This window comes from Acomys russatus, chromosome 12, assembly GCF_903995435.1.
Source record: "Acomys russatus chromosome 12, mAcoRus1.1, whole genome shotgun sequence".
Lineage (NCBI taxonomy): Eukaryota > Metazoa > Chordata > Mammalia > Rodentia > Muridae > Acomys > Acomys russatus.
In genome coordinates this window covers 42145255-42160331 of record NC_067148.1, presented here as the reverse complement: position 1 = coordinate 42160331, position 15077 = coordinate 42145255, and the positions used below count along the sequence as shown (strand labels likewise).

General features: G+C 49.6%; 1 protein-coding gene across 1 annotated transcript in view; it reads right to left on the bottom strand.

The window, feature by feature from the left end:
• Window positions 1-4804: 4804 nt before the first annotated feature.
• Ramp1 (receptor activity modifying protein 1) overlaps window positions 4805-15077 on the bottom strand; it is a 47059-nt gene continuing 36786 nt past the window's right edge. The window contains exon 3 of the mRNA XM_051154352.1: window positions 4805-5097. Within this exon, the coding sequence (XP_051010309.1) occupies window positions 4842-5097 (256 nt within the window). The 3' untranslated portion in view covers window positions 4805-4841. The remainder of the gene's footprint in view (window positions 5098-15077) is intronic.

The following is a 15077-nucleotide window of genomic DNA, read 5'->3' as shown; positions in this document are numbered from 1 at the left end:
TGGTCTACAAAGGGAGTCCAGGACAGTCAAAGCTACACAGAGAGAAACCCTATCTCAAAAAAAAAAAAAAAAAAAAAAAAAAAAAGTGGACTTGAGCTAAGTCCTATGTTCATGTTCCTACAGAACAGTCCCTTCCTGTTAGGCTTCACAACCAGGCTCTGCCCCCACACTCGGAGACACCCAAGCATATGCCACAGCCCCACCTGTACCCCAGTCATCCTATTATATATTAGTCCATGACGTATGACCTCTGAGTGAGGACTGCAGGGAGCAGAGGGATGTGAGGTACGAATCCTTCCTGGTGACTTGCACCAGTGCTTTCTTCATGTCTGACCCACAGGCAGCTCTTTCTTTACAATAGCATGACTGTGGGCCTCCTCCACCACTCTCTGTATCCAACAGACCTCCTCCACATTCCTGAACATTCTCTACCCACAATCCCTGCTTTCCCCGAAAGCTGACCCAGTTAAGCCAAGAAAAAACAAAAATGTTTCTTTGTTCCTCCCTCCACCCTCATCTCCTTGTTTCTTGTCTAAGTGGTAGTGGGGAGAAACATTATCAGCTCAGGAACAAGAAACATTATCTGGCCATGAACATGGCAGCAGGAGAAGAACAACTGTCTATTTTTCTGAAAACAAGACAAAATGAAAGCCAGGAACACGGGCTCTGGAATTTTCCGAGGAGTCTCCCCCGAGACCCTCCCCACCACCCGCCTTCCTAATTGAGCCTTGTGTTTCCCAACAAGAATGTGAGCTGATGGGCTTTGATGAGAAGCAGGTTTTGTTCCCTCTTCTGATGTCTCTGGAGCACTTCTGGCCAGGGTTATTTTTCCCCTAGTTTTCATGGAGATTTGCAACACGAGCCCATAACAGATTTAACTGGCTGCCATGAGCCAGCTGGCAGTAGGGGAGACAGTGTTTTGTCATGGGCAAAATGTCTCATGCCCAAATTCATATGTTGAGGTCCCAGCATCTCAGATCCCTATTGAAAGGGTGGATCTTTAAAGAGGCCTGCAGGTGAGGTCACTGGGTGGGCCCTATCCCATGACTGGAATCTGCAAGCCCAGGGGAGGAGGCAAGCCTTTTGGCACCTGGACGTCAGAAAAGCAAGAGAAAGCAAGATCCCAGGGCCCCTCCCCCCACCAGCCTCCCAAACAGAGGCCAGGGTGGGGGTCTGCAGTGCAGCCCCAGGGAGAGTGTTTCAGGTCTGTTGGATGCAGAAGAGAAGGGAAAGTTCTCCAAGGTGCCCACTTAGTGGTTCCTGTTGTTACCACTAGTAAGTGTCCTCTTATTCACTCATCTTTTAGCCTCTGGGTGACACAAAAGGACATGTTGAGAGGTAGAAAGATATGGGGGTGGGGGGTAGTCACAGTTGTAGTTGTCAGGCCACAAGTCCAAAGGCGAGTTCACAAGGCCAAACATGCCAAGGGCTGTCTTGGCAAACACTGAACTAAGGCCACAGCGGCCCTGGTCCCTCGTCCCTGGGTAGGTAGGACACTGAGGGGCAGGGAGCCACTGGCTTGCCTCCCTGCAGGTGGCGCTAGCATCTGCTTGTCATTTGTACATGCTGACTTTGCATTTGTGTATGGGGGTGGGGCACACAGACATCTCATTGGTCTGGGTTGGCTCCCTGGCCAGAGAGCCCAAGAGAGCCACCTGTTTCCTCCTTCTTGGCACAAGGATTACCAGTGGGCACCATCAGGCTTGTTGGTTTGGTTTTTCTAATCACATGATCAGGTGATTGAACTGAGGTCCTTATGCTTTCACGGCACTCGACCAGCTGAGCCACCTCCTGTCCCCTTTTTTAAAATGTGGAACCCCACATCTTTCTGCACCTTGGATGGGCTGGGCTGTGTAGGTGCTGACATCATCATGAAAGCCTGTATTGAGCAAGAACAGCAGTTGCTACCTGCTCTTGACCTCTAGGGAGCCCTGTCCACCTCATGTCCTTACACCAGGGGTGATCAGAGAACAAGCTTTGCCAGCTTCTTGCCCGTGTGTTGGTGTGTGGCTAAGCAGGAAGTGAGGCTGGGATGGATCCAAGAAGAGGGATCATCATTCTGTGAGCTGTCTCTGTCAGTAACTTTCTGTCTTTACTGCGTGTGAATAGACAGAATAAAGTCAGCAGTCCCGTAGCCCATCTACGCTTACCCCCATAAGGAACTTGATTTTCTGAATAGTCTTTAAAAATCGCTGTGTTTTCTATTGTTCACCATAAAGAAAAGCATCTCAGAGCCGGAGAGATGGCTCAGTTAGAAGCTATTACTGCTCTTGCAGAGAACCTGGGTAGGTGCACATGGTACAGTATATATGTGCAGGCCAAATGTACACATATACATGTAAATTTTTGAATTCTTTTTTTTAAAATGTCTTTCACACTCTGGAGGCAGAGGTAGATGTAACTCTGGGAGTTCAAGGCCAGCCTGGTCTACAGAGCTGGTTCCACAAAGCTAGTTCCAGGATAGCCAGGACTATACAAAGACCCTGTCTTGAGAAAAAAAAAGGGGGGGGGAGGGATGTCTCACTGCCTTTCCTAGCTCAGCTGCTAGGGAGGCATGCTTCCTGCCTGGCCCTAAGGATGAGACTTTTCTGACTGGCCACTTGGTCTTTCAGGAGATCAAATACCATCCTTTGGATAAGGCAGGTGGCTCACCTATGCCAGCTCATCTCCCCTGTGACTACCAGAGATAAATTAGTTGCCCCAGTACACCCAGCTAGAACAGCTGGTTGGGGTTTGACCATATCACCCTCCACCAGGAAGTGACGTGCAGCAGCTGAGATGGTGGCAGCCGGATATAGACCTGAGCGTGTTGTTCTGGTCTCTGGGAGGCCTATTACATGACCTTCCCCCAGCATAATGAGGTTTGGGACAGGGACTATGTGTGCAAACAAACACAACATAGAGGTCACCTTAATTTCCTGTTTTAAAAATCTGCATTCCCCCCCCCCCCACCCCCAATGAACTCCATGTTCTGTGAAACATCCCCACATACGTCATTTAAGGAAACAGTTGCCTTCTGTCATCTGGAGTTAATCTGATGGAGTGGTCCTCCTGTGAGGCCACTGAGGGTGTCTCCTCTCTTCCGCTCGCTCTCGCTCTCTCGCAGTCCCCACGGGGCCCTTTTGTACATGTTAATTGCGTACTTGGGATGAATTCCTAGAAGAGACATCACTGGGAACAAAGCACTCAAGACTCTTGGTCTACACGGATGCCTTGTCCTCAGCAGGACACCGCAAAGGCTCTTTTTTGATAAATGGCTCAAGATCCACTCCCAGTGGACCAGAGTTCCCTAGAAGGCTGATGCGTCAGGGGTCCAGGCTCACCACTTCCCTGCCTGGCCCCTGCTTAGTTTCCTGGGAAACCCTGAGACCTTGTTAACATAAGCAGCTCCGGGAATGAAACACTGGGTCAGTTCTATGCTCCACTTCCCGAGCTGGGCTTCCTGGTCCTCTTGCTGCTTTTCCAGTTTGTGACTTATCAAAGTCTTGGGTTGCCCCCTCCTTGTGGATTTCCACGTCAAAGCCCAGGAAGGCAGGCTGCTCTCCAGTTCAGCTCACAAAGGAGCCCAATCTTATTTTCCTTTGCTTGTTTCTCTTCTGTTCCTTCCTCTCTTTTTCCTTCTTGCCTTCCCCTTCTCCCTCCCCACTCCAATTTTTATTTTTGAACAGGGGCCTCCCTGCGTACCTCAGGTTGGCCTCACAGCAGCCCTCCAACCTCCACAGCCCAAAATGCTTCGATTCCAGGCACCTACTGCCATAGCTCAATCTTATTTTTCAAATTAAAGCTGTCACTGCCGTCTGTAGACACCCAAGGACCAACAAGACAGTACTGAGTAGAGAAGGAGGTCACATTCCTTGAACCTCTTGGCCTTCCCTTATCCTGTGTATTATAGTTTCCCCAGGGAAGAGAGTATGACCAAAGGGTCCTGTCGGGAAGGGGAGACAGGGACAGCACCTTCCTCACACTTTACTCAGTCACATGACGCTATCTGTGTGTCACATGGTTCTGGCTCATGGTAGATGTTCTCAATAGTCTTGAATTAATGATAATTTCCAAGTGCTAAAAGTAGGGATAGTGCGGATCAGTGGTGGTGGCACACGCCTTTAATCCCAGCACTCAGGAGGCAGAGGCAGGCAGATCTCTGAGTTCGAAGCCAGCCTGGTCTGCAGAGTGAGTCCAGGACAGCCAGAGCTACAGAGAGAAACCTTGTCTCAAAACAAAACAGAACAAAACCAAAAGCAAAACAAAACAAAGAAAGCCAAAAAGAAAGCAAGGGCTGCGTAGTAGAGGCCAAGGCATCAGAATCACTTGGGAACCCCTGAGCACACACACAGGGGACTTCTGGCTGAGTGTCATCTGGCCAGAGATCTCGAGATAAACTTCCATCAGCAAAAGACTGATCTGTAGGCATGGCTTGATTTTTTTTCCCCTCTGCCTCCCCATATGGATTATTTCTACCCAGAATTTAGAACGCTCTCCCAGTTTAAGAATACTCTTTTTAATCACAAACTATGCATCCACAAACACATCTGAGCAGTCTTGATTGGAGGTCAGAGTGTCCACAGTGGCGATGAAGTACACCAGAGGCCTGGCATTTAGAACTCTTTCAGAGGTAAGTAGAGGCAAGCCCCTGCTCCCCTGCTAGTGGCTCCAGGGAGGGCATGTTCAGCTTGGTGCAGAGCCGCTCTGAAGTCCTGTGCTAACTAGGGCTAGGGCAGGATGCAACATGGGTGGGGCTTGTCTTGCTATCAGATCCTGATGCTGTTGCTGGACCAGGCCCATGAGTCCCCAGCCCCTCCCCTTCCCTGCCACCCCCACCCCACCCCCATCGCCTGGGATACCTACACGATGCCCTCTGTGCGCTTGCTCCTCCAGACCACCAGTGCAGTCACAAGTAGCGTGACGGTGATGGGGAGTATGATGAAAGGGCAGAGGATGCTGCTGGGAGGGTCCCTCAGGGCCCTGCCAGAGGCGGGGCACCTGCTGAAGTAGTGGTGGTGGACGGCGATGAAGAATTTGTCCACCTCCGGATTGGGCCAGAAGCAGCCAATCTCATCTGCCACGTGCTTGGTGCAGTAAGTGAGCTTCCCGTAGCTCCTGTGGGTACAAAGAGAGGCTGTCAGGGGAACCCCACCCCCCGCCCCTCCGCAACCTGACTGGGACTCAGTCTCGTTTAGTCAGTGATTGGTTGGTTGGTTGACTGAGTGAGTGTTGGGTGAGAGCTACCACGTGTGCGTAGTGCACGTGGGTGCGAGAGGATGACTTGCAGGAATTGGCTGTCTCCCCATGGCACGATGAGGGTTCTGGGGATGGAACTCAGGTCTCCAGACTTGGCGGCACGTGTCTCTACTGCCTTGAACCACCACACCAGCCTTTAAGTCTCCTGACTTCTATGGAGATAGAGTCCATAGAGGAGCAGTGGGATCCACGGTCCCCAGTATGGCTTGGAGTACAGCTGATAGGCATGGGTTAACCATAGGTGCATGACATTCCTTATTTGTAGTTGTGTATAACACTGTATGTGTGTGACCCTGGATATATAAACACTGTATGTATGTATGTATGTATCAGTGACTGTGTACATATGACTCTGACAGGGCATGGAAGGCGGCCATGGGAACTTACTTCTGCCAGAGATACTGAAGTCTGGCAGCCCACAACAAACAAGCTCATACCAGTGCCCCCTCTGGGTGTCTTAGGACCCCCTGTCACCACGGTACATGGAGGCAAAGCTCCCTAGGAAGAGTCAATGAAGTCTGGTCCTCAACAGCTTGTGGCATGGACTCTGACTAGATGAAGCAGAACAAATTGTTCCCATGTGAATCCTGCCCTCGGCGCTCTCATGAGTCACCTCGCAGGCTAGAACGTGGAAACCAAATAGCTCACATTCTTGAAGTGGAGGCAAAAAGCAAGGGCTCCATCTGCCTCACCAATCCACATCCTCCCCCAGACCTCTCCTTGGTAGAATGCTGACAGATGACCGTACGATTCAGGGGTTGGAGGCAGTGGCTGTTCCAAGGAACCGATGGCCTTATGCATCTCCGTAAACTTCCCCATGACAACAGCTGCAGTCACCACCATTCCCTGGGTGATCATTGTGTGCCAGAGGTGGGGCTGCAGGTTCTGTGTGTGTAGCCTCATTTGCTCTGAGGTACTCTGGAACCCCAGGCCTTACAGAAGAGGAACTGGAGTTGTAGAGGAGGGCATGAGTGCTGCAGGCTCACCGGCGTCTTCTCCATCTGGCCTCGGGGCCTAGATCCAGCTGAATGTTGGACTATGCTTGTCTGGGACCAACTCTCACTTTCTGGGGATTTAGAAGGCACAATGGGCCACAGACCACAAGGCTAACAGCTTGGGTTCTCCATAAGATCCAGCCCCATGGGGTCCCTAAGCTTTTCTCGGGTAAGCAAGCTCTCTCTGCTTCTGTGTATCCCCAGTGCAGGTGTACTGACTGGCAGGATGGGACAGGTCCCCATCAGGACTGCCATTAAATCTCAGATGTGCATATTTAGGAAAACTGCAGAGCAAGCAGGCCTGAGAACTACCTGTGGCATGGACACATGTGGCTAAGCATGCATCATGAGTCTGGAGGCAGGCATGAGTCTCATGTAGGTTTACAGAATGCCCCCTAAAGGCAATTGCCCCTCATGGGGCACACATGCCTGGGGAGACCAGAGGCTCTAACATCCCTGAGATACTTTTCTGCAAATGTGAGCAAACTGAAGTGGCATTACCAGACTGTGAATCAGGCTGTGGGCCTGGATCAATGGCAGAGGAGATGTTGCTCAGTCTTTCCTAATATGGCAACAAAAGAGAAAATAGGGTGGATTGGAGCTGGGGAGGCGCCTTAGTAGGAAAAGTTCTGCTGTACAAGCACAGGGAGATAAGTGAAGATCCCCAGTGTTCATGTAAAAGCGGGGTGCATCAGTGTGTGCCTGCAATCCAGCAATGAAGGTATAAGACAGGCAGACCCTGGGGGCCCCCAGCGGCCAGGCTGGCCAGGGTGGCTGAAACTGCAATCTCCAGGCTCAGTGAGAGATCTTGTCTCAAAAACTGAAGTGGAGAACGAGAGAGGAAAACTCTTGGTATTGACCTCTGGCCTCCACATGTGCACACACGGGCATGTATGTGCACCTGTATCCACATGTGTACACATGCATATACCAAATACACACACACACACATACACACACACACACACAGGGGTGCAGAGAGAAAGAGAGGGAGAGAGAGAAGAAGAGGGAGGGAGGGATGGAGGAAGAGAGAGAGGAAGGGAGGGAGGGAGGAAGGGAGGGAGGGAGGGAGGGAAGAAGGGAGGGAGGGAGGGAGGGAAGAAGAGAAGGAGGGTTTCCAGCTAGGGAGTGTAGGTGGTTAGTTCTCACTGAACAACTTATAAATCCTCACACTGGGACCCAACAGAGCTGGGCTGTAGAGCTCCAAGTCACCCAAGTTTCACGAGTGAGCACAGGACTGTGGCCAAGCAGAGGAACAGATGACTATCCAGAGAAAGTAGGGGAGCAGCTCCAGGTGGCAACTGACAGCTTGGGCCCCCGTGTAGATTGCTGGAGCCTGAAACTCCGGCAGGGCTGCAGCTCCCCAGTCTCCCATGAGAAAGGCTTTACTGGGGAGAGCAGGGAGGGCAGGGGAGAGGCACACCACCCATTCCCAAGCTCCCCTGGAGCAGCCACTGCCCTCCTGCTGTGGGCCTAGCACCCTGCACCACACCCAACAGTGGTTTTTCTAAGATGGGGGTGGTCAGGAGACTCACTAAAGTCCCTCCCTCCCTAAGAGTATATAGCTATAATGCCTGCTGAGGAGACTCATCGCAGGCTCAGGACAGCCAAACTGCCTACAAGCCACTCTGTGACCTGTCAAGCTGCCTCTGACTCATTCAGTGAGTTCCGAGGTTGCAGCCTTCACCTACACTGGGGTGGGCTTCTGGTAATGCAGCTGCCTTTGAGTCATGCTTTTGAAGTAACCCTTCACCTGTATTCATGCATGTAACCCCAATAAACATTTTCCCCACCAAGTTGGACTCTGGAGATAGCCTTACCATGGTCTGTGGTTGTTTTTCTTGGGTGAGTAAATGTTTGTGTAGTGTCTGAGTTAAGATTTTATTGCTGTGAAGAGACACCGTGACCACGGCAACTCTTGTAAAGGAAAACATTTAATTGGGGCTGGCTTACAGTGCAGAGGATCAGTCCATTCTCATCATGGTGGGAAGCATGGCAGTGTGCAGGCGGACATGGTGCTGGAGGAGGAGCTGAGAGTCCTACATCTTGATTCGCAGACAGTAGGAGACAGCATGCTACATTGGGCATAGCTTGAGTATAGGAGGCCTCAGAGCGCACCCCCACAGTGACACACCAGCAAGGCCATACCTACTCTGTCACCTCCTATGGGCTAAGCATTCAAACACAAGTGTATGGGGGCCATTCCTATTCAAACTAGCACATGTAGTATCTCCTCAGGAATAGTGTCACAGGATGACAGGGGACTGTCATCTTATTGGAGGCTGAGGGAATGTCCTTCAAGGCCTAAATCATTCCCTGAACACAGCAAAGACAGCCCATCTGTAGTGGGACATCTCTAAAGCCTGTGGAGCACTGAAAGTGACCACAGCAACAGCAAATCCTTAGTCCAGCTCAACTCTTGACAGATCGGAATGTCACCAGGCCAGCCTAGACCACATAGTGAGACCCTGGCTCAAAACTGGGCAAGGGGAGAAACAGGAAGAAGAAAGCGGGAGGGAGGAGGAGGAGGAAAAAGAGGAAGAAGCTGTGGCAAGAAAGATCACTGGGACTAGAAAGCATCAAAGATCATACCTTTGAACACTCTCTGCTTTTCCAGAGGACTGGCATTCAATTCCCATCACCCACGTGGTGGATCACAACCATCACTTATTTACTCAGGCACCAAGCATGCAGATGGTACCCATACAAACCTACAGGCAAAACAGTCACACATAAAATAGAATGAATAAATTAAATTTTTTTTAAAAAGACTGTTGTTTTGCTGGGCTGCTCCGCAGCAGACTGCATGGCAGCAGGAGGAGTTGGTGAGATGGGGGACAGGCTGGGAGAAATTACACAAACTGAAAAGCAAAGAGGAAAATGAAGGGAAGACATTGCAGAAGGATCCAAGAGCTACGGGCCCACCATACCACCATGTGTGGTTTACTCCAATTCGCCGATCAGTCCCAGAGGCGAGCCGGGATGTAGCAAAAGAGAGATTTCACGAGAGACTTGCTCCAAAATAATGAAAGATATTAAATATAAAAACCTCAAGGACAGAGAGCCCCGAGCAGGGTTAAAAACAAAGCAACAGCCAACAAATACATAGAGACTATCCAATATGCATCAAAACCTGAGTGCCGAGGAAGAGTCTCAATCATAAAAACACACAGAGGAACAGGAATGCCTGTAGGAATTAATGCTGCCTTCCCTCCAGAGACAGGCAAGTCAGAGACACCCTGGCCCATGGAAGTCACATTGCTGGCATCCCAGAAGCCAACACTCAACAAATACATCCTTCAAATATGGGGATAAAATAAGGCCTTAAAACAACAACAACAACAGAAACAGCGGAGACAGCTGGCAGACATGCACTTTAAGAAAAACCAAAGAAAGCTCTTTAACTAAAAGATTGAAGGAGGACTTTGGATCCACACAAAAAAGTGAAAAATCCCCCCAAAGGGTGGCAAAGACATGAAAAATATCTTTTCTTATTTTAATTCAGAAAGTGTATAGAAAGAGCAAAGGCCAGATATTAGCCCTGAGGTGACCCTGGCAAAAGTGGGGGCTTTGCCAAATCCAGGCATTCCTCCACCAAGGGTGCCATGTGGCCTTTAAAACGCTAGGCCAGTTTGTTGCCACCCCTACCCCCCCCCCCGCGACCCCCAGCTGCCTCTGTGTCAGGCACCCTGTCCAGGGCATCCCCCAGCCCACATCAGAGCTAATGTGGATGAGGCATGAGAGAGTGACCTACCTACCCCCACTGCTCTCTGGCAGATTCCTGGTTCAGTTAAAACATGAGTGGGAAAAGCCATAGGAAGCGGAGACAGCCTGGCTCTCATCAGCAAACTTCAATACAGCAAATATTAACTATGTCTTGTTTAAAGTCAAAGGCCACGTTAGGATCTGACATTGGTCAGCTGGGCACTAGTAGTGCAGACTGTCCTTCTCCACCCAAAACCAGACACGGTTTTGGCGACTGTAGCCTCGGGATGTCACTGGCAGGAGGTGCCTTCTCTTTCCCAGCTGTCCAGCACAGTTAGGAGTCCCTGATTCTGGAAACCGGGTCACCAGAGCCTACACTCTAACGCTGCAGGGGCTGAATGTGGGGCCTACTATTCTGGGACCAGGACTCTCTCTCTCTCTCTCTGATATATTAACCTTCTAGGTTGAAGCCACCTCTGTCTAAAAATATCTGTGGTGTGGGGATGGGTGCCCACTGCTTTCCATCTGTTTATGCAGAAGTGACGGCAGAGGCTTGCAGTGACAATTGTGCGTGCTTTCTCAGTGAGGATGAGAGAAAAGAATTCCCCTTGGAGGGCGGACATGCCTCTGCTAAAAGAACAGAGATAGCCAGAGGACTCAAAATAGTTACGAAGCGTGTTCTGGCTGTAACTCCCTGATTTCCAGTTCTCATGTAACTGAGTAATTATCCTTTTTTGGCTAGGGCTTGCTATTCTGGGCCCCTAGGCAAACTTCGCTTGGAATGTTCCTGAACACTACAGTGAGAGTTTTCCAAACCTCTGGGTCTCGAGTCATGGCTCTGGGCCCCATAGTTCATGGCTGCTGACTTGCTGCCCACTGATGCACGCAGCCAGTCTGTCCCTCTAGGGACACTCCGAGGTTGCAGTTGTCCCCGTTCTGGCCCCAACTGCTCTCAACACTGCTTCTAAGCCACAAGTTTTCTCCTTGCCTCTTCCCTGACAGCCACTAGTGTAAGACTCACTGTAGGTGCTTTGTGTCCTATAAACTCTTAAGGAAAATGACTGACAAAGAGTGCCAAATTCTTCTGAGACTTCAAGGAGAAACCCTGGAGATTTGGTTCACTGTCCTGGCACTAGCCTTTTCCTCTTTTCCCCAGGTCAGTCACAGTCTGGAGGCTCCAGCATCTTCCAGCACTGTTGGGACAGGAAGCTACCTATGCTGTCCCACCCGCCTGCTGACCCACTTGACCTCAAGAGCCTGGAGAGATGCCAACTGACATAGGTTGATGGAGAAGGTGTGAGAGCTTGCAAACATGGATGCAGGGAGTTCCCATGGCTGGCTGACTACATATCTCTTCTGCAAAGAGAAATGAGTAATGAGTGCATCAGGCGTTCTTAGCCTCACTTTTGCAGAAACAAAGGAAGGCAGGAGAGGAGGGGTACCTGTAATGCCAACCCTCAAGAGGTCAAGGAAGGAGGATCACAAATTCAAATTCGTAGGAATAGCCTACCTTAAAAAAAAAAAAAAAAAGGCACGGGCTGGAGAGATGGCTCAGAGGTCAAGAGCACTGACTGCTCATCCAGAGGTCCTGAGTTCAATTTCCAGAAACCATATGGTGGCTCACAACCATCTATAATGTGATCTAATGCCCTCTTCTGTCATGCAGGCAAGCACTGTAAATATAATAAATAAATACATAATAAAAAAAAAAAAGTCACGAAGCTGAATGTGGTAGCGCACGTCTGTAATCCCAGCACTCTGGGAGGCAGAGGCAGGCAGATCTCTGTGAGTTCAAGGCCAGCCTGGTGTACAAAGTGAGCCCAGGACAGCCAAGGCTACACAGTGAAACCCTGTCTTGAAAAAACACACACACACATACACACACACATACACAGTCAGGAGGTATGGGTTCCATCCTCAGTATTACATAAACGGATTCTTGTGCAGGTCTGTAATCCCAGCACTTGGGAAGTGCAGGCGGGAGGATCATGAGTTCGAGGTCATCCTCGGCTACATGCTGAGTTTAAGGCCAAGCAAAATGTATGAAATGAAGCCAAAAGGCGGTAAAAGGAGGTGTAGACTGAAGTCAAGATCCTGAAAAGCAGAAACCAGCACACTGTAAAGGCACCTGGAGGGGCCTCTATCACGAAGGCAACTTTCAGAAAGAATTCTAGGGTGTGGGCAGGCACATCTTTAGGGGAAGATGCTGAACAAAGAGACTGTATTGGTTCACATGACAGCCTGCAGTTCTGGTGGAGTGTCCCGGTAGGAAAGTCACCCTTCCATAGTTCCTCCTGAGACAGGGACAGTAGGCTGTGGTTTCCTACAGTTACTATACATTATTTTTATGGTTGCACAGAAGTTTATTTTAGGAAGAAAACTGCAGCAGAGGGCACTGCATCTTTAACCAGTGCCCGGGATGGCAGGAGGTGGTCGGCGGCATATGGGACCACCACCTTCCTGCTTCCCGAAGCAGGAAGTCTCCATGGCCTCCTGGGTATTGTAGGGACTAGGGACGCCTGGGATAGGGCAGGATGGGGTCCTGTAGGTAGGTGGGTGGGTGGGGCTGTGGAGGTCCCTTCTCCTTAGAGCTCCTCCCTCCTTCTCTGTCCTCTCCTTCAAACAGGAGTTCTACCCAAGTGCCTTTGCTTCCCAAGCTAAGACATAATGGGTTCTGAGCTCAGCTCTCCTTTCCCCACACTCACTGCTGAGACCTTGTAAGCAAAAGCATAATCATACTTAGCCTGTTCAGAGCAGTCACATTAACAGCAGGGGAGAGCTAAAGCAGAGGGTCAGGCCGGCAGGAAAGCAGGCATGGGGGCTGCTGCAGGGCTACAGAGTAGCACACTGCAGTGCAGAGCTGAGACAGACAGGGGGCCATTTTCAGCACAGTGGCCTGCAATTCTCAGTGTGTGTGTGTGTGTGTGTGTGTGTGTGTGTGTGTGTGTGTGCATGTGTTGGGGTGGGGTCTGATAGACTTACACATCTTCTCATCTTCATAGGGGAGGGGCTCTTAGCATGCCTTCAAAGTTTAGCCCAAAAGTAGTGCAAATGAATACAGAATAATGACCTTGTGATTCTACAAGAACCGACAGTCTTAGCAAAAAGTCCCCAGATCCATATTAGGCAGCAGAGAAAAAGGCAACAAATCTCCACAGTAAAGCTCACAAGGAAGTATTCCGTGGCTGTAATGTTAAAATCTACAATGCTAACAACAACAAAAAAAAGGGACGATTTTAAAGAACGCAGTCTCTAGAAGTTAAAGGTGGCAAGTAGTTCAAGGGTCACCCAAGAGTTAAAAGATTCAATTAGAGGCAGTCATGGAAACAAAACGATATCGCATGCATGTAAAAGTTAACAAATCGGCTCCAAAATAAATTCTGAGAAAAATGTATAGTTATAAATTATGATCATAATACAAAAGTAAACAAAAAGCCAGGAGTGGTGATACACCACCCTGCAATCCCAGTACTTGGAAGGCAGAGAGGTCAACTGGCAGCTGGAGGTCAGCCTGGGCCACCCAGTGAGTTCAAGGAAATGTAGGCCATATGTAGGGAGACCCTGTATAAAAGGAAATCACCAAGTGGGTATCCTAATCAAGATCTATTTTTAAAAGGCCGTGTCATGGCTCGCTGAGGAAAGGCCCTGCCTGCAAGCCTGGCAACCTGAATTCAATTCCTGCCATAACCATGGAAGGAGAGAACAAAGATACAAATACCTTCACATGTATGCCCTAGCACTTACGTTCTCCTCCCCCACCATTCATGCATTTAAAACCATTAATAACCATTAAAAATTATAACTTACTGATGTACTTAAAACAATAACATGGGCCAGGCGGTGCTGGTGCACGCCTTTAGTCCCAGCACTCGGGAGGCAGAGGCCAATGGATCTCTGTGGGTTTGAGGCTAGCCTGGTCTACAGAGTGAGTTCCAGGACAGCCAAAGCTACACAGAGAAACTCTGTCTACAACAACAACAAACACCAGACAACAACAACAACAAAACTCCAATAACATGGATAAGAAAATTCAAAAGCCGATTCTTTAAAATAGCTACAGTAGTTGGGCATGGTGGGTCATGCCTTTAATTCCAGAGCTTGGAGGCAGGGCAGGCAAATCTCTGAGTTCTACAATAGCTTGGTCTACAGAGAGAGAGAGAGAGAGAGAGAGAGAGAGAGAGAGTTCTAGGATGGCCAGAGCTACAGAGAAACCCTATCTCAACCCCTTCCCTCAAGGTGTTCTCCCAAACACCACAAAAACCACCACCACCAACAAAACAAAAACAAAACAAAAAATCCTGCTACAACAAAACAGGCATGATTCTGAAGAGTCTAATCTGGTTGGAGGTGCAGGGGGGTGGGGGAAGAGGGGAGAGTAGAAAACATCAATCAACTATAAAACCAGTAAGTAAATTAGAGAAAGCATCAGGTTCACACGTGAACAATATACAGTAGTGTGCTGGGTACGGTGGAAGCCTCTGTAATCTCAGTCCTCCAGATGTAGGGCAAGGGGACCCCTCTAGTGTGAAGCTAGTCTGTCTACATTATGAGAGCTTGTCCACAAAATAAAGAAAAAGAGAAAGAAAAGGAAGGAAAGAGGGAAGGAAGAGGTGCAGAAGCGCCCAGAAGCCTCATCTGATGTACAGAACACACTCAAGGGAGGCTTCCAATCTGTCATCATAAAATCGTACTTCAACATGTCAAGGTGGAAATATCATTTGATGTTTGAGAACCTTTTGATAAAACTCATTTCTTCCCTCCTCTTCCTCCTCTTCTTCCTCCTCCTCCTCTTCCTCCTCCTCATTATTATTTTGAGACAGAGTCTTGCTATGTAGTCCAGACTGGCGTCAAACTCCCGCTGCTCCTGCCTGGGCATGCACCATCCTAGCCCACACTTACTTCTGAGACCTCCTCTCTCCATGAAGTGGCCCTGTCCCTCAGCAAGCACCTGCTTCCTCTTGGTGACTAGAGACATTCCATCTCTCTGGAAGAGGCTGGCCCTCCTGAAGCTGCCTTCTGGACAGTGGTTTCGACCTTTGGTGGCAGAGCTCTACCTAATATTCCAAAAATAGCCAGCAGGGACTTTCCTCAGTGGGCAGAGGCTGCTTCCCCAATTACAGAAAGTCTGACATCTTCAGT